The 23,992-nt window shown below is 37.1% G+C and overlaps 2 protein-coding genes across 3 annotated transcripts; both read left to right on the top strand.

Annotated features, from left to right (window-relative positions):
* Positions 1-1,481: 1,481 nt before the first annotated feature.
* LOC108902425 (butyrophilin subfamily 2 member A2) lies at positions 1,482-23,356 on the top strand (the record flags this gene model as incomplete). Its single annotated transcript, XM_051068558.1, is given in 4 exon segments — positions 1,482-1,584; positions 1,895-1,997; positions 2,532-2,867; positions 23,085-23,356. Coding segments are annotated over 3 exon segments (702 nt in total), but the record flags the coding sequence as incomplete, so codon positions are not given.
* Positions 11,385-13,642, top strand: LOC108902424 (myosin-9). Of its 2 annotated transcripts, none has more exons than XM_018704271.2 (6): positions 11,385-11,419; positions 11,556-11,600; positions 11,743-11,796; positions 12,097-12,153; positions 12,354-12,410; positions 12,691-13,641. In XM_018704271.2, exons 3-6 carry the CDS (start codon positions 11,772-11,774, stop codon positions 13,140-13,142), a joined length of 591 nt encoding a protein of 196 aa, XP_018559787.1. In that variant the 5' UTR covers positions 11,385-11,419; positions 11,556-11,600; positions 11,743-11,771; the 3' UTR covers positions 13,143-13,641. The 2 variants fall into 2 exon arrangements, with proteins under 2 accessions (XP_018559787.1, XP_018559788.1); XM_018704272.2 differs by having other exon boundaries at positions 11,390-11,415; positions 12,691-13,642.
* Positions 23,357-23,992: the final 636 nt, after the last annotated feature.

The following is a 23,992-nucleotide window of genomic DNA, read 5'->3' as shown; positions in this document are numbered from 1 at the left end:
TCATCCTGATTCTCATCCACATCTGTGGATCTGTGGGCTCAGTTTGGTTTTACTGTGATTTAGTCATTATTGAATATGCCTGATTTAAATCAGATCACTAAGTGTGATGTGATTTCTACATATTCATTTTAATTCTTCTTCTAAATGTATCTACAGAATGGTTCCTGTAGAGATTTTTACATTATTTGATGTTCTGCTTTTCTTCCAGCTGATGTGGCCGAGTTCATCTCCACAGTGTCTCATCACATGTGCTCTGCAGGCAGCCTTACTGACTTGGCTTTTAGTTTTATAATGGCTGTTTTTGTGTGGTACAAATGGAAACGTACGTGTTTTTAATATTTAGTTATATGCTGTGTGATGGAACAGGCTCAGTTACTGAAACATTTCATTCAACATTCACATTGTTTTTCCACAACAGGTGAGAAAACAGCCTTGGTGAGTAAGAACACACAGCTTCAAAACAAGTCAGTGCAGAAAGAGAGAGAGAAGGAAGACGTGGTCGCTACACTGATGGAGGTGAAGGCTGAGCTGGAGAACCAGAGGGCTCAGCTCCGAGTCCAGCTGGAGGAGGTGGAGAGGGACCGGGAGGAAAACAAGCTCAGGCTTCAGTCAGTGGAGAAGGAGATAACAGAGAGAGAGATGACGTTTGACAAACCAGAGGAGTTGTTACGAGAGAAAGAAAATCTCTTACAGACTCAGTGGAAACTGGACCAGACAAAGAAGAACACTGAGAGACAGTTACTGAACAGTGAGAGGCTGATGGAGCCGATAGATATTCAGGTTACGAGAATGCAGAAGGAAGCAGACAAGCAAACTTGACCTTAGGTAGAGTAGAAAACCCATGAACTGCCTTAAATGTAAAACCAGAATCGAATGGTACCAGAGATGATACAGGGGTGTTTCTTTAAATGCATTTGAAGATCCACACAATATACATCATTACAAGTGAAAAAGGTGTTATTATTTGAACACAGGAAGCAGTTCAACAATTGTAAAAAACATGGGGAGAAGTGGTTCTGACCACATCATCTCAGTAAGAGAAACTCATTATAACTGGGTGCAGCTTAAAGTTTTAGTGTGTTAGAGTGAACTTGTTACTTTACTGACATTAGCTGTGATAGAAAATATTTGTTTTTTATATACTTGTCAAAGTGTGAGGTGCTGAATGACTTTTTTTTTGTACATTAAAATGCTGTTTGCAGTGGATGTCTGCTGCTTCTGTTTCTGTACCGTCTGATCTGTGTTCAGTCTTCTCAGTGTGTTCATGTTGCTCTTTACTTGGTTTCCTCCTAAGAACTGAAACGAGTTCGAGATGGGGAGTTTGAACGTTTGACTGGGTAGTGAACATTTATAATGTGCAGCCTCTGCAGACACTGGCCTATGATTAAACATTAACCAGTCACTGTTTCCTCGTTTATAAGGCTGCAGTGAAATGGAATATAATCTTCATTGCACTGTATTATATTTATTTAAGTGAACACACCTCTTTTTTTTTATCACCGTGCTCAAAGTGTAAATCATTTTATCTGAGGACTTTGACTGCGTCACAGTGAGAGACGAGGCGACGGTTTACTGTGCAAACAGGTACGCTGGATTTTCAAACTTTAATTCAGTAAAGTTTATTTTTATGCATTACAATCATTTCATTGATTTTACAAAGAAAGAAAGAAAAAAAGCAGGTATTCCTTCAGCAGAATGAATGTGAGACTCCTGCCAATGTTAGAACGTAAAGTTGTCGAGCAAATGTGGAGGTGAACATTGGAATCACATGCTCTGCAGTTACTGATTCATACACAGATTTAACAGCTAATGTTATGATGTTTTTTGGACTGATATTGTTTTACGTGTCTGTATCTCTTAATTAATAGTTTGTACTTGTGTGTTTGAATGTCAGTTCTCCAGGATGACTGACCTAAAGGATGGACTGTCCTCTAAATCTCTGCTCAGAACCACCGGTGCTGTGGTTTTGGTCTTACTCCTAACACATGTTTGTGGAGGTAAATTACACACAAACACATCAGTAAAACTGTGTTTGGCTTTGTGTTTAAGAGCTCTAACACATCGATGTAATGTAAGGCACCAATTCCTGTCATGCAGACAGAGCTATGTTAAATGAGGCTGTGAGTGATTGAGTCCTACAGGAACACAAAACAATTTATTTCACATAAATCTGTTTTTTTTTTTATTTACTATTTTTTTCTCTGTGTTAGTCTGACTGGTTTGAAGAAGGTGGGACTCAGCTGAACAAATGTGATGTCACATACCTCTGATAACCAATCAGGATTCAGCAACATTTAAATCAGAGTCTGGTGACGGTTGGTGGGTTATTTATTCGGCCACTGTCAGTCAGAGCTGATCAAACCAGTCCCCCACAGACCTCATGAGGCAGAAAAGAAAACCTTAAATCCAAGGCCAGCAGGGCGCCCCTTGAGAATTGTATATTAGGTCTTGAATATTAAATGCTACAGTTTGTGTTTATCAAATGTGTTTGTTCTGAGAACAGAATTTAAAACAGGTCTGCTTCTGTCCAGGTCAGTTGCAGAGGACTCCTCCGAAGGTGGTGGTGATGCTTGGTGATGACACTGTCTTACCTTGTCAGCTTGAACCTCCCACGAATGCTGTTCAGATGACAATAGAGTGGGGGAGGAATGATCTGAACCCCAGATTTGTCTATGTGTGGCACGACGGTCGCGAGCTTCTGACCGACCAAAACGAAGCGTACACTGGAAGAGCTTCACTGGACATCAACAAACTGAAGCAAGGAGACATCTCACTGAGACTCTCCACAGTGAAAGTCTCTGATAATGGAACGTACAGATGTTATCTTCCAAAACAGAGTCAAGAATATTTCATTGACCTTGTTGTTGGTGAGTAAATGGATTACAGTTTCTTCCACAAAAGTTTGTTGTTTTCCAAAGACTTGTGATTGTTTTATTGGAATATGAGATTCAAAGGATGTTGTTCCATTTCTCCTCATCAGGTGCAGTCTCCTCACCTACTATCAGTTTAGCAGGACTTGATAAATCCATCAGTGCAGTGGTGTTAGAGTGTGAGTCTAAAGGCTGGTATCCAGAGCCTGAGGTGCTGTGGCTGGACGGTGAGGGAAACCTCCTCTCTGCTGGACCTACAGAGACAGTCAGAGGTCCTGATGACCTCTATACTGTCAGCAGCAGAGTGACTGTGGAGAAGAGACACAGCAACAGCTTCACCTGTAGAGTCCAACAGGACAAAACCAACCAGACCAGAGAGGCAGAGATAGGTATTCCAGGTAAACATGGTTTCTAAAATAATAAAATGACTGTTCTACAGTTGGGTCTGGTTTGATATAAACACAGTGTTGTTTTGGTTTTATTGTTTCAGATGAATTCTTCATGGCTCCATCTAACTGTGCTGCTTCCATCACCTTCAGTGTGTTACTTTGCTTAATGTTGATTCTTGCAGTTTCCATTTTTGTCTGGAAATGGAGACAAAACAAAACGGGTGAGTCAGAAATATACTTAACTGCTACTTAATCTGCTTACTTTACTTTTTTCTTGTTAAAGATTAACAGCACTGCATAAGCACCATCAAACTTAGTCTACTGCTTGTTTCCACAGAGAGAGAGAAGAAGAAGAAAAACACAACAGAACAGCAGCATTTGATGGAAAGCAAAGAAATCAAGAAAACTGAGGATTTGGACAACATAAAGGTAAAATCTGAAGAGTTACAGAAGAGAGAGGGAGAAAAGAAAGATGTGGTTCAGGTCATTTATACTCTGATGGAACTGAGTAAGGAACTGGGCCATCAGAAAGATCAACTCACTTTCCAAATGCAGAGGGCACAGACAGCAGCAGAGGAGAGTGAACACAAGGTTAATTCAGTGGAGAAAGAAGTAACAGAAAAGAAAGGAGATAAGACAGAAAACAAAGCACAAGGATACTTAAAAGTAATAGAAATCGCAAAAGGGACCATTTGGAACCTGAGGGAGAGAAATGAAGAACTTCAAAAACTACAAATGAACACAGAAAAACTAATTAAGAGGACATATGATGAAGCTGATATAATAGCAAAATTGAACAAACTAGGGGACCAACTGAATGAAATTAAACAGCGGCTACAGGACAGAAGAACAGCAGAAACAGACACAGAGAGAATAAATACAACAACAAAACAAAACTCTATCTCAGGGTGCACTTCATAATTAAAGAATTTGTCAACATAAAGTCTTGTAAGACTTGACTTGTGAACATTTGTCAGTTTTTATTCTGTTCACATCTTCCAGCTCATGTGTGTGAAGCAGCATTTAAAGAGGAGCAGAGGAACATTTCAGGCCATCAGTGTTTCTGTATCAGACCTCTTTCTTTAACACTTAAACTGAGATACAACAAAAATGTATAAATAAGGCAGATTGTTCCAAAAAAAAAAAAGATTTGACAGTTGAATTCTCCATCAGTGCAGGTGTGTTATCTGCTGCTGATGGAGAACAGACTGGTGGACCAAGAACAGAATTTTGTAGCCAGTTTACTTAATTATAATGTCTTCACTTCATCATCTCAGTTTAGATCGTTGTCATTGTTAGTTGCATGTCATGTGACTAAAGTAGCATGAGCAAATATTTAAAGCACGATGAGTGAATTTTAGCTCAGCATTGTCAGTGTTTGCATTGCAACTGCAAACAAACATTTTAAAAAAGAAAAAATTAAACACAATCTGATTTCAGATTCAGAATCATTTCAGTTCCCAAACAGTCCAGCAGGTGACATACTCTGCTCACATTGCAAAACATACAGACTGAATGGTGAAATGTAAGGCAGTAGATACACAAATAATGTTAAAGTGTAGCCAAGAACATTTACAGAAACAGTTCAATGAAAAACTCGAGTTATTTTCATATTAAGTGTGTAAGTTCTACATTTTTGTATTTTTCTTTCACTTCTTTAATTTTTGTATAAGGCTCCCATTCACTGAATCAGTCCTATTATCAGTAGTTTGTAGAGATTTATCATATCCAATAAGATTTACTGATTTCTTTTTTTTTTTACATTTTGTTTTCTTTTCTGCTAAATGTACAAAATTTATAGAACTATATTCTGTAATAAATTGATTTTTAAAATTATCATTTTAACAGCTGATTGTGTTTTTGAAAATATGACTGCATTTGTCTCATGTTTTCAGTTTGTACTGTTACTTTTTAAGGATATATATGTATGGACTTTAAATACATGAATAAACCATAATCATTATTTTGTCCTATATAAAAATCTGTTGGGGAGCAGCATGTTATACAATGTAAAAAGAAAATATCTTTATCGTAAACATTATTTTTATGTGAGCCAAAGAAAACCTGATGTTGCCTTTTTGATTAAAGTTCAGTAACAGTAACAGTTTATTTTGAGCTCATTCCCAAAAATATTGCTGACTTTTTTAAGTCTAGCTGCAGAATATTTTTTTTAAATAGCATCTCACAAGAAAACCACAGCAAAGTGATCTGCACCTACAGGGACAGTCAGAGGTCCCAGGAGCCTTTATTCAGGTCCACCAGGTCTACCATTCTGGCAGACAGAAAACATGATATTATTTATCTTGCAAACATGCATCAGTACTAACTGCCGCTGTAATTATGTTGCAAATCTTAATATTTTATTCCAGAAGTTAAAACTCTTTAATAAACAGTCCAATGTCCTTGTCACTCGATCATGCAGTGGCCATACTGTAGCATAGAGATCTGCAGTAAGACCCTGTGTTTGCTGTTGAGCCAGCTGAAATGCACAAGAGGTAAACTCATTAAACTCTTTCTATGGCAACATTCTATAATTGTTTACCAGGTCATGACATCTATCGTTCACTGCGAGCTGAAGTTCAGGTCACTCTAAATTTAACAGCATCATGGTGGTAGCTGACTGCAGCATGAGTATTTAAAGGCTGCAGCAGCTCTGTTCTTCAGACGTGTGAACAGACAATGTAGAGAGTATGTGGTGTTTTAACTGCTTCACTGTGGTGAACTGCTCACTCTTAAAAATAGACACTGATGGTGAAACTGAGCTGAAGTCCTCAGAAGATGCTTTACTCTGACCTTACTCTGTGGTGCAAGTATGGTTTCAGAAGTGAGGGGAGACAATGACACGAAGAAAAATTAACTGTAAATAATGTCAACTTTGTGTCTTTGCAACAATGAACTGCCCTTTACTGCCATATCTCAGATCTATGTGTTATTCTGTCTTTACAGTCTTTTTAGAAGAATATTAGCTGTCAATAAAAATAAAAAAGTATATTACTTTATTTTTTAAAGTGAAAAACATGCAGCTCTGAAAGTAGCTCTCTAGCGTCTGCAGGTATTTCTTGTAAACTACAAACAGGTCCAACAAAATACTCCAACCACAGTATGCCACCAACAAGTCAGGGCTGCCTGTATGTATTTATGTGTCTGGGAGGCAAAAAAAAATCTGGACAGTGTTTGCTGCACCGCTGCTGCTCTGTTGCTCATCACGTTTACTGTTCTGATAATAACTGAAGGTGACCTCGGTGAAAATGTCAACATTTTTTTTATTTTCCAAGTCAAGAGTCAACTTTCATGCTCAAGGCAGCGTCAGAGCTTTAAACAGATCATCTCACTCCTCTTTTAGTCAGACGTCTCTGCTCTCACTGACCTGTGAAACACAGTATATGAGCAAATTCAGATACTAATATAACATGTAACAGGTATGTTTACAACAGAACATACATTTATGAGCTGAAATGAAAAGAAGGTAGTGTTTTATCAACCTCAGTCTTACCTGTAGTAGACTGAAGAATAGACAACACTCTCCTCTGGTAAATTTGGATTTGTACCTGTTGTGGATACGTCTGTCTCTGTTTTTGGAAACAAATGAACTTATCTCAGAGAGAGGATCAAATTATCACCAACACCAATACACTTAAAAGGAGACACAGTCCGGTCAGGTTTTTCTGTTGTTTTATCTTTTAATTTTACCAGCAGTTATAAGCAGTCTAAAGCATTACATAGTCAGGACAGAACAGACCACTGCAGACACCACGGGCCAGTTCTTACAGACCCTTGTGTACAAAGTTATATCCCATAGACCCTAGTGGTCCTCAGTGGACCCTAGGATTTACTGTAAATCCAAATTAGCTCACAGTGAAATAAAAACACACCAAACAACAACAACAACAAAAACATAGCAATGTTTAAATAACCTACCTTTCTCATTCCTTTGGTTTTTGATGACTGTGTATGTTGCCTTGCTGTTCTCCCCTGAGACTGAAATATGTATTTCAAAAAAGGGAAACAGACATTTATATTCCAGTCTTATTCAAACAGAAAAAATAGTCTTAGACCTTGTAGCAGATATGATAGGTTTATTTTTAGCCATGTTGTCCAAACTGAAATATGTCAAAAACTATTGGATGCCCCTGCCAGTTTAGTTCTCTGTACCTTTGAGTTTGTCACAGCAGAGAAGTCCCACCACCAACAGCAGCTGAGCCATCAAAAAAACACTGAGAGGAATCCATGGCAGAGTGGTGAGAGCGGGGCAGTGACTGTGGGAAGTTTCTTCATGAGGGGCAGAAAAGACCAAAGAAGGTAACATTATGATTAAATTCTGATCCCAACACAATGTGCAAGTCTCTTGGCATTAACATAATTTCAATACAAGTTATTGTTGTTTGATCTGTCTGTTGTAGAAAAACAACAACAACCAAAAACATCCTGTTAGTTCTCACCTCTGACAGTCAGTCTGCTCTCTGCTGATTCTCCAGCTCCAGAGATGCTGCACCTGTACAGTCCTTCATCAGACCTGGAGACACTGCAGATAGTTATATTCCCAGTAGAGCTTCTCCCCAACAAGAGGCTGTTTTTATAGAAATCAGCTGTGACATCAGTGGTTATTTTGTTTACACAGCTCAGAGTCACATCATCTCCCTCCATCACAGGAAGACCAGGACTCTCCAGGATCACAGGAACAGCTGATCAGCATGTGATTAAGAAAAATGAAAAGTGATGTAAATGATGATGAACTGGAACATACAATAAGAAAGGAGCATCACAGTATGTAAAACATTTATTCAGTCTCACCTCTGACAGTCAGTCTGCTCTCTGCTGACTCTCCAGATCCAGAGATGCTGCACCTGTACAGTCCTTCATCAGACCTGGAGACACTGTGGATGGTCATGTTTCCTTTGTAGCCAACCATGATGTGGACGCTGTTCTTGTAGAACTCAGCAATGAGGTTTGAAGTTTTCTCAGTTTTACAGTGTAGATTCACATTATCTCCCTCCATCACAGGGAGAGCAGGAGTATCCAGGATCACTGCTCCAGCTAAACAATGTGTATAAAACAAATGCCATGCGATAATATAATTTTCCTATTGTGCCAAAACATGTACATATTATATATAATATATTATGGTTTGCACAGTGGTTCATTTGTTGGGGCTCAAACCCCAGTTTGCCTGGAGCTTCTCTGTGTGGAGTTTGCATGTTCTCCCTGTGCCTCTGTGGGTTCTCTCCGGTTACGGCTTCCTCCCACAGTCCAAACACATGCAGGTTAATTGGTGACTCTAAATGTAAGTGTTTCTGCACTTTACACCCTGGTAGTTAAAAGGAAAACTTCTGGTCACTTTAGCTGGACAATGAGGTTTAAGGGTTTCAATTAACCAAATATTAGTTAAACTAACTTGCACAAAATTGGCTCTGTGAGCAAAGTGTTGTCATGACTAGTCTTGCCCCTGTGCAGATGTTGTCCAGGGTGAGACACCAAGCAAGTGTGGAGATACACTACTCTCTGCACACTGGTTGACTGCTACACAGTTTCTTCCAGTACTTTTAGTGCTGTGGAGAATTGGAGATGCACCCAACACACATCAAAAAAAGCCATGCAAACGTTTTTCTCCTGTAGTTACTTGACTTTCACTAAAACACCTTAATGATTACTTGCAGTTCAAAATGATGGGATGGAAAGTATTTGCTCAACATACCAGTGACTATAATGTTAACTGCATTACTTCTGTCCCCCTTTCCATCCTCACACCAGTACTCTCCACTGTCTGATGGATAGGCAGTTTTAATCGTGCGGGATCTTGTAGATGACTCCCAGGAGGAGGCATTTGTTGGAGTTAATTCCTTCAGCTTCCTCATCACTCTCCATTCGGTTGGCCCATCAAACGTCATACAGTTTACAGTGACTGACTCATATTGAAAGAATTGCAGTCTGTTTGGATTGATGTGAGGAAAAGCTGTACATGAGACAGAGACGCAAGGTGATTGAATTACCTTTCAATTACTAAAAAAAAAAAACCATTGTCATGTACATAAGTCATATAGTTGAGGCATGATGCAGAGTTGTGTATCTAGAATACTTATTTAGGCTTAAGAAAAGATGTGTTTATATTAAGTAGAAAGCACGTCTGTGAAAGGCACATCTCATGAACTCTGGTTTCCTGCATGTAAGTTGGACATTATACGTGACCATTCATCACCCTGCAATCCACATTGCAACATAAATGGTGTGCTACTTCCTGTGTGCTTGCACACATAGTGAGATGCAAAATGGCTAATGTGCACCAAAAACATGACTGAACATCAGTGGGATATTTGAGCAAACTGACCACCCTCTTTCATGCATTCAACTCTAATATCAAAGCCATTGATAAAAACAGTAACTGCAACTCACCGTCTTTCTGATCTTTACCAATGTCAACATTTGCAACAAGCATCACATTAATCACTAAAGAGACAGAAAAAAGATATTAAATTCTTTTTCAGAAAATTATAGTTGCTGTAATTTGTAGATGCCCTCTGGCTATAATGGTGTCTCATTGTAGTGATTACATCTCCCATCACTTAACAAGGTGTTGGGACGCCTTAGTACAAAAGCTGATTTTCTGCAAAAAAAAAAAAAAAAAAAAAGGTTTCAAAAACACATGAAGCACAAAATGTCTACTCACATAGTGGAATGCAGAGAGCTGAGACATCCATGCTGTCTTGCTGCTGACTGTGACTGTCAGACTGAAACAGAGAAATGCTTCCTGGTTCTTTATAGAGACAACAGCATGTCTGAGTTTTAGCTCTAAAAATATGTGAAGCAGAGCTGCTCTGGTTGAAGAAATAATGTTGCTGGTTTTGTCTGTGCCAGATGGGTGCAAGCAAAGAGAAGTGCAGTTTTTCAGCATGAAATCTTCCTGGTTGAAGTGACCAATGTAAACTTGAATGATAAGTATTATGGCCAAACAATTCTTATAAGATAAAATGTGTTTTGAACCAACTGAGCTAATTATAAAGAGTTGAAACAGTATCATTTGGAAAAGCTCTCTCACTGAAGTCTGTAAAACCACAAAAAGCTTGCTGGGTCTGAAAAAGTTAATTGAGAGGGAACTGAATGACTGTGTGTGTTGAGAGTACATAATGTACTTGTTAACATTGTACACACTAGGAAACATTGGATTCAAATTAAACAATAAAAGCAGCCTGTTACTGTTTTCACACAACTTCAGTCTTTTTTCAAGAAACCTCCCATTCTCCAGAGGAGCAGGTACTAATAGACTATATACTGTATATTCACAACAAAGGTTGTGGTGAGAAAGCAAAACGTCCAACTCTGCCCCCTGCAGTCAGTCAGTCACCTTTATTCTATCTAATAAAGGGGTTTTAGTACCAGGTTGCTAACATGACCCTTTATTTAATACAATGAACTTCTTCCTCATAAAACACAGGTGTGATAGAGGCACAGTATGACTCAGTCATACATGGCTGGTAATCATCTATTATGTAAGTAATCACAAGTACAAAATTAGATCCAGATAGATTTCCAGAATTCCCTTTATATTTTATATTTATTTGTTATAACTCCAATGACAGACATCCAAATAGACCTGTTCAGGATTTGAGAGAGTAATGCTGAGTAAAGTTACAGTCAACAACAATCATATCGTATGTGACTGTATTCTACAGTTATGGTCTCCGAGACCCCAAACAGAGGTGATATTTCAATTTCTGTAGCAGATATCTGAAACATGTCATCTGTTCAAAATAATATCTGTGAGAAATTTTCAGAAAATTTGGTCATTAAATATCAAGCTGATAAAACTCTTATATTTTGGAAAAAGTAAACAACATTATCTATCTATGCATGTTTTGGTAGTTGAAATGATAATTGAAAAAGATGACCGCAGCTACTGTTTTCTGTGAGTGATGAAACGACAAACTTTTTGCAGCCTGTGATATTACAGTATGTAGAATAATGTGACTATATGTTAAATACAAGTATGCACACAGTCTTCTTCATGTGGTCTAAACTCTAATAAATATGAATGTAGGCTGCAACAGTTAAAATGGTGAACACATCTTATCTGATTATGGGTTAAAGTATAACTTTTTTGAGGACATGACTTTGGTCATGTGGCTGCATTTCCTCTAGGCTGAACCGAGATTTTGACGAGAACAGTAGGTGAGCTTTGTGTGAGCTTTATATGCACATTTTAAATTTTCTATCTCAGTGCCTCAAGATAACTTCTGTTGTGAATTGGCGCTATAAAAATAAAACTGACTTGACTAATTTAAATAACTTTCAATTGATTCTACAGACAGATGATGAGATTAAATATCCAGTGAATTCTCGATCGAGCACAGTAAGGACACATTCTTGATCTTGTTCGATCATGCTATTGAAGTTACGCTGTGTAAAAACAGGGAGCATCGTTACCATTCTTATTACTGATTTTACTGTTATTGTTAATGTTATTGCCATTGATCTGTGTTTTATAATTTCAGGTGATTTGGCTTTTACTTTCTGCATCACCATGGGAAATCTTTACAGTTCTAACGGTAAGAATATAATTTTTGGTTAAGTACGTAATTATAGAAATAAATAGATCATTAAGCCACAGGTAACTGTTAAAAGGCAGATAAATAAAATAATACTGTTATACTTTGGGCTGCCAACATTTGATATAGATATGTGTTTAGTTTGACGTTAGAGCATCCAGTTTCATGAGTGCCACAAATTTGTCCAAAACAGGTGGATCATTGATCTACAGGAATACATTTTTGCGTTATTAGTGTTAAGAATTTTAACTTGTCTTGTCGTTCTCTGTTCTATAATATGTATTATCATTTGGCTAAAAGGGACAGCCCAGAATGAGGCAACACAGAACCTTGTGGAAATGGACGAATTTGAGGGAGGTAGGTTTTGTGGTTGTTTCTACAACAATTAAACATTTAACACACGTTAGTGTTCCCTATGTCATATTTTATTAAGAGCAGCGAATGCATTATTTTTCGACATGGAATTACTTCTTCTAGTTTTTATCTCTTCTGTTCATGCCACATGTCTGTTGTGTCTCTGCATCTTTTTGAATATCAAACCTTTTTCTCTACATAAGACAAGACACCTGGTGTGGAGAGTGAAGTGCCAGGACATCAACAAAAGTCTAAGACAGGTTGGTCCTCTGGTTGTTTTGATAACAATAGAATATCTAACACATTATTCACTGTTCAAAATATGAATCATGATGGGGATACAATCTGTATAGAGTTGAAATGGAGTCTTAATTAACACCATTGATTTCCATTTAAATGTCTGTTTTATTCACTACCAATAAGAGTGAATGCACTTTGATCCATCATGGAACTACTTCTAGTTTTATCATTTCTAATAATGCCACATGTCTGTTGTGTTTCTGTGTCTTGTTGAATGTCAAATGTTTTTTTGCATCTAAGGCAAGACACTCAGTGGGAAGAAGAAGAAAAAAATGCAACAGCTCCAACAACAGTTAAAGAAAAAAGAGCATGTAAAGGACAGTTGTGCACAGATGGTGACTGAACTGACAGATCTGAAGACAGAAATGGACAAACTGAAAATACAACTCACAAAACAACTGGAGGAGGTAGAGAAAGTCATAGAGTCATTGGGAGAGGAAAAAATTAAACTATTTGACATCTGTTGTAAACTGAGGAAGATAAAGCAAGCAAATGAAACAAATATTAATCAAACTGACAGCTGTTCACATAATGCAGAGCATGCAGCCTCTAAAATGGAAAAAATACAGGAGGAGTTAGACAGCGAGATAAAGGATATTGAAAGTCAGGTAATGGACGTACAGGAAAAAAAGACCATGGGCACAATTATCAGGAAAAAATTGAGGAAGTTAAAAAAATACAGACGTACTTAACAATGACCACATATGTGATTAGAGAATTTACCTTTAGACTTGAATGCCTCAAAATGTGGGTTCAAGACAAGAGGCAAAAGCGAGCTGGAGGAATGTGTCAGTATTGCACTGTGAAGCCTGATCAGTTCCATCATTCCTTCCACCTCAGGATAATAGTTCTTTATCACAGTATACATATCATTGTAATTTTGTAATATCTGCATATTTTATTTGTTGTGATAATTCCATCTTGTGTTTTTTTTTTTTTTTTACCATACTTATTTTATTTGCCATTTATTTTTATGTATTAGATTTTTTTTTTTTTTTCAATTTTACTTTAGAAAAAACAAATTAAACTACTCTTGTAAAGCACACAGCTTTGGTTTGGAGTGGATATTGTTGTTGTTAGTGACTTTATGTTGGATTAACCCTACAGCTGTGTAATGTGTGCTGCAACATTGTAAGTAAACTGTAATTTAATGCGTGCGTGTGTGTGTGTTTTCAATTTTTTTCATTAGTCTAGGGAAGTTGATTAATGTTCAACCATCATCATTTTGTTCATAATAGAGCCACTTTATTCATCATTTATTGTTATTTTAGTGTATTATTTGCTAAATAAATTGCTAAAATAAGTTTTTAAAAAAATCAATTACTTCTGGTAAATTAAGCTCATAGATTGAGGCAATAAAAGCCATTGAACCTCTCCCTGTAAAATTGGAGCTTATAAATAAAAAGTATTTTGGCCCACAGTTGTATTTTCTCCATAAAAATGCGAAAGTTAACATTTAGTTTATAACCTACATAGAAATCTATGGCTAACATTTGAAACATTTCACCCCTTTTTACCACAATTTTATAAATGTCTGCATCACAGTCTTAAAGGTTTGTTTACTTATTATTTTTTTTCAGGGGAAAGTGAGGGTGTAGAGGTTAAAGTGGTGAATACGCTTGTAGAGAGTCTGACATTCATGCCAGGAGGCTGTAGTCTGCAACCAGATGTGTGTTTTTCTTTAGTGTAAACACAATCTTTCCCTCATGTTAACCATGTAACCAGTTTGCCATGATCAGATACTATAGAAAACAAGAGTTTTAAGAACATTGTAATCCAGGGTCAAAGGTCTAAAGTAAAACAGGACTGTATGATTTTTGTGCATACATTAAGGTTACAACAGAGGATCTGGAAATTAATACACACCTCCTCCTCTGACAGAAAACCGTTGTAAAGCACAGTTTTATTTCAGGACTTTGACCCTGCAGCTTATCTGACTTTCAGGTGAGTGGGTGAGCTGCGGCTTCGATGCAGACAACAGGTATGTGAAGTTTGGAAATGTTTGCTTTCCCTTCAGTTGCTTATGCATGTAATTCTAATGCAAAGTTTGTTAAAGTTTGAATTGGACACCCAAGCAATTAATTTGTATTGAAATGCCAGAGTCATTGTCTGTTAATATTAACAAACACAGAAGTAACAGCTTGTGTAGGTCAGATGTTGTTTTATTCTGTTTTCACTTTAGTTTGCCCTTTATTATCACAACTTAGGACATATGTTGAGGAAAATATATAGTGTTACAACCCACTAGTTAGTTTCACATTTTAGTGTGATTCCACTTTGACAAGTGATTTGGGCTCCTAATATGTATGACCTTAAAACGCTGCACGTTATAAATGAGGAAGTACAACCTCTTTATGAGTATGGTATATGACATTTGGTTGTTGTGCTTTTTTTTTTCTTGTTGTTCACATGTTCTTTTGTTGCATGGGATAACATGCTTTTTTTTTGTTATTTTAACGTACAGATCTTCAAGATGTTTTGGTTTAAACCTCAACTCCGTTCCCTCAGTGCTTTTGTTTTCCATCACGCAGTTTTTCTTCTTCTGATACGATCTTGTGCAGGTAATACACTTATCAAACACATCAGTAACTGCACATTTAATCCACCATACAATATTTTTGCCTCGTTTTTAGAGAATGCAGTACACAGTGTCCATTGTGATTTAATTGTTGTATTTGATACTGTATGTCCTGTACTCTTTTGCGTTATTTACAGCTTGTGTTCTATGAAACCATGACTTAACATTAATCTTTATCATGAAATCTGATGAATATATGTACAGTCCCTCAAAGCTTTGGTCAAATGTTGTTTAACCACAACATCTCATGTCTGTGGCTGCACTGACTGAGCTTATATTCAAGTCAGGTTATTTGTGTGAATATTATTTCAAAAAAGAAACTGGAAACAAATCTTCAGTAGCTGTCCCACAAATACTAAATTTTGATCAGCACTTACCAATAGACACACAGGACCCTGTTTTTGTCCCAGATGGCTCCACCAACTTCAGTGCATTTGGACTGAAGGAGTGGGTGGGCCAAAAAAGATTGTGTTTATGCACATCAAGAGGAATCATGCAGTTTTCATTCTCATTTTATGACAAGTGCAAGTGCAAAGACTTTACATTACACTGCTGCTCCTGTGGTGGAAGCTTGTATAGATTTTCAGATGTGAACAAAGTTTGTCATTTCTGACAACAACATTTCTGTTAATCTTAGGTCTGTCTCAGGTGATTGTCCCAATGCAACCAATCGTGGTGACAATTGGTGATGACATCATTTTACCATGTCACCTGGAACCTGCCACGGATGCCGTTGCCATGACATGTGAGTGGTCAAGATCTGACCTGAACCCACGATTTGTCCATGTGTGGCATGAGCGTGAGGAACTTGTAATAAACCAGCATCCATCCTACAAAGGAAGAACATCACTGTCCACCAACAAACTGAAACTCGGAGACATTTCACTGAAACTCTCAGGAGTGAAACTCTCTGATAACGGAACATACAAATGCTTCATTCCTGAGTTGAGGACAGAATCCACTATTAAGCTCGTTGTTGGTAAGTGAACAATCATAGTTTTCTTTTACCCTACTTCACCAAGGGAAGGCTTCTATAGAGAGACATACTAAACCTCACTGCTGCTTAAAACAACACATGCAAAAACAAACAGGACAAAAAAAGCAAATGAAAATCACATCTCCTGCTATTGATATTAGCCTTCAAACATTAGACCCAGATGTAAAGTTAGCATTCAACATCCAGCACTCAACCACTGTTTGTCTTAGCCCACACTCACACTTGACTATATTGTTGTGCATTTAAATGTGTGTTTTAATGAGGATACCACAGCTCAGTCAAGGTTGTCAAGCCTAATGAGGTACTATTTTGATTTTGGCTCCCATGCAAACTCTACATTTAAACATGACTGGAAATTTCTCCTCTTTCCATCACTAGGTTTAGCGTCCTCACCTGTCATTAATTTAGCTGGGAATGACAGAGACACAGGAGCAGTGGTGTTAGAGTGTGAGTCTAAAGGATGGTATCCAGAGCCTGAGGTGTTGTGGCTGGACAGTGAGGGAAACCTCCTCTCTGCTGGACCTACAGAGACAGTCAGAGGTCCTGATGACCTCTATACTGTCAGCAGCAGAGTGACTGTGGAGAAGAGACACAGCAACAGCTTCACCTGTAGAGTCCAACAGAACAACATCAACCAGACCAGAGAAGCACACATACATGTTGAAGGTATGATTCATGAATGTATACATTGATTGTTTTAGCTCACAATGATGAGATCTAATTTCATATACATGAAATGTTGGTCTGTGTTTTATGATTTCAGATGATTTCTTCAACATCTGCTCTTCGTCTGCTCTTCACATCACCATTGGCTTGCTTGTTGTTGCCGTGGTTATTACTGCAGCTGTCTGTGTTATATGGAAATGGAGACATAGCTGTAAGAGACACTTTATCACAATTTATCTTACTTGCTTAGCTTACTGTTTTTTTGTAAATGTCCAGCAATGGGCAATGGCTCCATGGGCACAGACATGGAAATGGTTCCCACCAGTCCTTCATAGGACCAGACTCTCAATCTACTCTCAATCTAAAAGAGATTATTATTAGCTTCAACTCCAACATTAAGCACATGAAGAAACTCCGCACAGTGCCACAGAGCCCCCACCACCACTTAGTGTTGTAATTGCAAAAGCAGTGTAACTGCAGACAGACACACTGGCGCACAAGTTTCAATGGACACAATGCCCTAGGCCACTTGTGCAGGCTATGGCATAGGCTCCCAGTCAGTCCTACGCAGAACAATAAATCCAGCTTAGTACCAGGTGACAGTGCTGTCTTTGGTGGTAGGACTTCATAATTTTGCATGTCTATACATGGTCCAGCCATATACAAGGTTTTTACCTTGTCTTTGAGTCTCTTCACTGTTGTTTATTTCTTCATGTACTACTTTTCTCTGTGATTTGATTTTTTAACATCTCTTTGCAGTACTTTTGTGACATTTTGTTTTCCTTTGGAGAGATTTGATTGATTCCAACAAGAAATGTTGAAAATCACTTCAAACAGTGGCTCAAGAGGCCCAAACAGTCAGCCTTCGTGTTCTGTGGTCATTCTATTCGCTCTAGTGATATTTTTCTTGTTTTATTTGTATGATTTTAATTGAAAAAACTTAATTGAACTTGTTTCAGTGTCAACTGGTTTAACATTTCTGTTGTGCTTTGTTTTTTAAAAGTTTCAGACTTTTTGTGCAAAGACATCAAGAGGCACTATAAGGATGAAAATGAACAGGGAGGAGAGCATCTTGTGGCAAAACGAAGGAAAAAGGTAAGACTTCAAAAAGAAATAAAGTGCTGGATAGAACAACTACAAGAGCAGCTGGAAGAAGACAAGAAATTGAGTAGAGAGCTGGAAAAGAAGATGAGGTCAGTGGATGCAGAAGTAACAGAGAAGATGGGAGATAAGACTAAGAACAAAGCAGATGGATACTTAAAGCTGAAAACAATCTTGACAGATGTTAAACATAAGTTGGAGGACCAACAGATGGGACATGAAAAACTCCTAATGGATGCAAAGAAAGCACTAGAGATGATAGAGGAGGGGTTTGACATTAAAGAGGGTGGAGAGAAAGAACCATCAGAGGTAAATTCACTCAGAGAGTAGAGGGTAGAGATTTGAGACTGAGGTCCCTCAGAGATTGAGAGGGAGCAAACTACATAGACATGAACTTAAACACAGACATGAAAATGATATTCAGTGTGACTGACACTTTCTGAGAGTATGCTTTTATCTCTATACTTACCTACTTATCTAAATCCACCAACAAATCATAAAATTACATTTTTCTACTTAGTATTGTTAAATAAACATTGGTCACATATATGTTCACATTTCAGTTAAGTCAGTTCTGTACAGCAGCCATTACCACTGTGTGACTAAATAAAAGTTGTTAATAGTGCTGTACAGTACTGTACTTTATGTACCACTAAAGGGAAGAAAGTCACAATGGGTGGCCCACACCACTTTGGATAAGCCAACAGCTAATTCCTTTTCTTCATGAACACTTTGCATGTAATGTAAACAACAGGCTATAGCTGTAATTATAATTAACTATAAAATTCTACCGTCCTCTGTGTAGCTTTACTACAGGTCCTTCTTTTCTTATCTTACAAATACAAGATAAAAGGAGGATTCTTAAGTAGAACTGGCTTCCTGAAATCTTCATTAAATGTATTCAATGTATTTCATTTGCTTTGAGTATGAAATTTGTCTTTGCTTTGCCTTTTCTAAAGTTATTCTCAATTATTCAAAACATATTATCCTTTAAGTTTTTTTTCTTTAACTGTATAAACTGTATGTTGTTGCTGAGTCTTCTGAGGGGCCCTTGTCCATTTCTTTTTGTCTTTATTTTCAGTACATGGGGTTTGTGTTTCAGATACTCAAGTTATTTTTCCAGTTACTGGAATGTGAGTTTTGTTTTGTGTGCCTGAGTGCCTCATGGCCACTCAAATTTTTCCCACAAATATCTTCAGAATGTCTCCATAGAAAGTGGACTATGACAGAATAAGGTTAGGAACCACTGAGATGTGTGTTTTAATTCTAATTTTTCCATGGCTGCAGCCATGATTAACGTGTGTCTTTTACATTTTATATCAACATGAAGAATGTGTGCATGTCCATTACTGTATCTTTTAGCATGTAATCATTTCAAAAGTGTGTGTTAGTGCTCTATCGGGACTAATGTTTGTTATATTCCACTCATACAACCACCAATAAAACCACCTTTTTTCATTATACTATCTGACTAAACATTACATTATATACAATATTTTTGTAAAAAATCTGCAATACAAACTTGACTTTATATGAGACAAGTAAGTGTGAAGTATCTCAGTATCAACTTTCTCAGTCACAAATGACTGAGGAATTATTATTTAGAACTAGAGCTCCAGGACATTAACAAATAATAGCAGATGAGAAACAATCACAGAAAGCATGAGAGCATAACTTTTATTTTCACATCGATATCTTCAGAAAGTGTAAGACTGATCTTAAAAATATGTGTACATTGGCTTAGTGTTTAGATTTGACCCATTTTTTGAAAGGAATTTCTGCAGTTGGTTGCTAACGTTTTTAAAGCAGCCCATCTTTATTGCCTCCATAAACTGCCACCGAGCAACTGTTGATAAAAGGGTTGAAAGTAAAACAATTAACTTCCTGTTGTTTCTAAAGCACCTGCATGTCCCTTTCACTTCACACTGTATCTTTCTCTCATGTCTCCTTTACAGTTAAAAATCTATTTACAAACTTTTCCACTCAACATTATATTTATTATTATATTATATATATTATTATTATTTTTACTAATATTAAATCAAACAAGAAGTAGCCCAAAACTAGCAATACTGAAAGAAAGGCCAAGCTGTTTTTGGTTGAAGTACAATAATCTAACTCACTGCTGCCACCTTATGACCAAACTCTGAAACAGCAAGTGATGCCTTGACAGCTCAGTTCATATCACTGTTTATCATCAAATGTGTCATTCTCAAGGTTTGCCGTCTGCAGTAGTTTTCAGTTTTCATATTCGTGCCTTTTGTTGAGATAAGATGTAAAAATGAACAAGCAACACAAAAATGAGAGACTAAAAGAGATGAAACGTGTGATTTAACAAAAATAATGCCATCTAGCATAATGTTTTTTTTTTTTTTATCTTCAGCTCAATATGTAACTTGTGTCAATAATGCAGTTTTTGAATTCTTGAAGACTCGCTCACAGTGTGATTGTGTCTTTCTCAACATTGTCTCTGTGGCCTCTCAGGTGAGAGCCCTCTGTTCACACTTGGGTTTGCAGCTTCAGGTGACGCACACTAGCCTAAAAACATACACAGTCATCAGAGAAGGAGAAGCTGTGAAACAACAGATAAGATTTTCTCAGTGCAACAACTAACCCAAACAAACAAGGTATCACTCCCCAAGTCTTCGGAAATGGGTGCTTGGTCAGGACCCCTTTGTGTTACTTTTTAATCCACTGGGTACCCTCGTAATTTTTCAAGGTACAGGGCTGTCCACTAGACTTCCAGTGTTCTTTTTTTTTTCTATTTTAAACCAGACCACAATTTCTTCCTACACTTAACCAGCTTGTATCTTTTAACTGAACTATATGGATTTCAAACAAGAATTTCACTTCATACAAAGGCTTGGTGCCTATTCAAAAAAAATAGTTAATCTTTAAAAGATACAAACGTTCTTAATACAGCTGTTGGTTTCCAATGAAACATTCGTAACATAATACTGTCATTCAGTTTATAATTAATCTGTGAAGTCATAAAGTTGTGGTTAGTCTAAAGGTTAAAAGACAGAGAACATTCTGTAAAGGTAAGCGGACGTTACTTCTTTATCATAATCAAAAATAGATTGATTAGCATGAAATAATAATCATTTTTTTTACTTCTTCAAACATGGTATAATGTAATATAATAATTTATCATAATGAATATAATTTTTGTCACAGCTTTTTCCAAGAGCTTCATTGTATTTACACCGGCAGCTTTGTTTATCCCTGAAAGAAAGTTAAGATGTTAAAGTGAATTAAAAACAGCAGCGCTGAGATTGAAGTTAGTCGTCTAAATGCAGTAATTATCATAATGGCTGAATGTAATCAGACAGCTATAGCATGTTGACTGTTAGTGTAAGACTGCGATACTTGACTTGAATGACCTGAGTGAAAGTGGTGACACAAGATACTGTGTTAGCATAATATAATGTACACTCTTTACCTCAAGTATTCTTACTTTTAACTAAGTAAATAGAACAACCAGTAACATTTCCATCCCCCAATAAGATGTTGTATTTTATGATACTGACTAACCTTGATTTTATTTCTGTGACTTTCCTTGACTCAAAGAAAAATGAATCTGTGCAGCTTCTGCTTTGGGTTCTTGGTGTCATTCCTTTACAGTCTACCAGGTCCCACAGGTAAGCTTAAACTATAATATATGCTTTATAAACGTACACAATTTCAGAAGAGAGGGTGAAACAGTCACATGTGATTTAATACAGCTATTCAAAAATGACTATATAGTGACTGTTGGAAGTACAGAAAGGGTATGAGCTGAACAACATGCAGTTCAATATAGTAACTGCAACCACAGCATGCTCACAGAACTTATTGTTATCATGGGTGCTGGCCACCAATTTGTAATACATGGTCTGAGTAATCTGTACATGTATTAGATTAAAGGATGAGCTCTGGTGTATTATATTGAGAACATTTTAGTTCCATTCTTCCTTTATGCACATCAAGTATATCAGCCGCAAGATCAGGCCCAGTAGGTGGACCATGTGATAAGATTTTGACAGACGATACAATATTTACAGAATGCATACTGTTTTCCTGAATTACTTTATTCTTTCTATTGGACTTACACTGACCCAGCTTGGTCACTAACAAGTGCCAAATATGGTTATTTACTGCATATGGCCTGATTGATCACTTATAATACATTTTTTTGCTATTATTATTTATAAAATATTTATATTTTGTATTAAGCCTCAGTTCATATTGCCTAGAGCAATTATTTGTTCTTTTAAATTTGTATGCATTTATATTTTCTCAAAAAAAAAAAAATCCATTGTATTTGAACAAAATTTTAAAGCATACTTTAAACTTCTTTCTTACAGTCCTTATCTGTCAGAGTCAGAGCCACGTGAATGTAGAAATATGTAAGAAAATCCGGTTTTGCTGCTGATTTGTTGTTAAGCATTGTGGCATGTTTTTTCCAGGGCAGTTTCAGGTGATTTGTCCAACTCAAACAATTGTAGCCCTTCTTGGTGATGATGTCATTCTACCATGTCACCTTGAACCTCCCATCAGTGCCAGTTCTGAGACAGTGGAGTGGACCAGACCTGGTGTCCATCCAAAGTATGTCCATGTTCACCAAGATGGACGACTGTTGTATGAGATTCAAAATCCATCTTACTCTCGTCGAACGAGACTGTTTGTGGATGAACTGAAACATGGAAACGTCTCCATGAAAATCTTCAAAGTGAAACTGTCTGATGAAGGAACATACAGATGTTTAATTCCCTCAGTACAGAAAGAAGCTTCTGTCCAGCTCCTTGTTGGTGAGTCAGACAGTCTGAGTTTGTGATAGATATAATGACAGTAGCAGTCACTGACAGAATGCACTGAACTTGGTCTGAACAGATCAAGCTATCTTTACGCTAAAGCTCCTATTAAAATGGAATTTAAAAACACAGATGTTGGAAAATTTGGTTGCTTTTGACATAAATGATAAAGTAGTATAATAAAAGCCATAATTATTAACAAAAATTAAACTCTTACATCTTTATAGAGAATGCATATTTGCAAGCCAAAGGCCAGAATTTTAACATTCTGATATGGACTATCACTAACACCCTCACACATTTGCACTCTTTTTATATTTATTTTAAGTTCTTTGTAAATATACAGCACTTGCGTTTTGCCTTTTGCTTTTTACTTTTTTACTACTTAACATTTTTATCTCTATTAGTTTACTCACTGTTTTTGGTACCAACATACCAAAACAAATTCCAACATGAACAATTGAGATTCAAAGGATGTTGTTCCATTTCTCCTCATCAGGTGCAGTCTCCTCACCTACTATCAGTTTAGCAGGACTTGATAAATCCATCAGTGCAGTGGTGTTAGAGTGTGAGTCTAAAGGCTGGTATCCAGAGCCTGAGGTGTTGTGGCTGGACGGTGAGGGAAACCTCCTCTCTGCTGGACCTACAGAGACAGTCAGAGGTCCTGATGACCTCTATACTGTCAGCAGCAGAGTGACTGTGGAGAAGAGACACAGCAACAGCTTCACCTGTAGAGTCCAACAGAACAAAACCAACCAGACCAGAGAGACAAAGATTCATGTTCCAGGTAGACACTGTTTCTGAACCAACACTTGTTTAGATTTGAAACAGTGACTTGTTTAATTTGAGTGGAATTTTTCTTCTGTGTTTTATCATTCCAGGCGATTATTTTGCGGTAACACATTGCCCCATTGTTCCTGCCTGCATCAGTTTGACTGCTGGCTTCATATTTATTTTTGCTTTGTTGAGATGCAGACAAAAAAGTAAGTTAAAAAAATATTTAATTTTTCTCTTGTGTTATATTTCTAAAATGTTTCTTTGGTGTTGATAGAAAACAATAAAAATATCAATAATAAATAATTCATGCTGTTACTAATTTTTCAGATCAGTTATTTCTGTTTTCATGTTGTTTTTCTGTCACTAATTTCTCACAATTTCTCTATTAAAAGGGAAGGTGATTTGTAATAATCACATGATGAGGACCAGAGATGAAGGTGTGGCTGCTATACTAATGGATCAGAAAACTGGCTTGGAGAATCTGAGAAATCAAATCAAACGTTTACTTGATAAGGCAGAGAGAGAAGTGGATGAGGACATGAAGATGCTTCAGTCACTGAAGAGAAAAAAGACATCTGACAACTCAAAGGACTTATTGAGAGAAAAAACTTATTTATTAGATCAGAGAAA

This window comes from Lates calcarifer, unplaced genomic scaffold, assembly GCF_001640805.2.
Source record: "Lates calcarifer isolate ASB-BC8 unplaced genomic scaffold, TLL_Latcal_v3 _unitig_4820_quiver_837, whole genome shotgun sequence".
NCBI lineage: Eukaryota > Metazoa > Chordata > Actinopteri > Centropomidae > Lates > Lates calcarifer.
This window is presented reverse-complemented; position numbering and strand designations above follow the sequence as displayed.

What these genes read in the sequence shown, in the direction of transcription:
- LOC108902424 (XM_018704272.2), top strand. Translation starts at nt 11,772, where the DNA reads ATGGGAAATCTTTACAGTTCTAACG. An exon ending in AATGGACGAATTTGAGGGAG is followed by an intron (nt 12,154 to 12,353) that starts GTAGGTTTTGTG and finishes TCTCTACATAAG; the next exon opens with ACAAGACACCTGGTGTGGAG. An exon ending in TCAACAAAAGTCTAAGACAG is followed by an intron (nt 12,411 to 12,690) that starts GTTGGTCCTCTG and finishes TTTGCATCTAAG; the next exon opens with GCAAGACACTCAGTGGGAAG.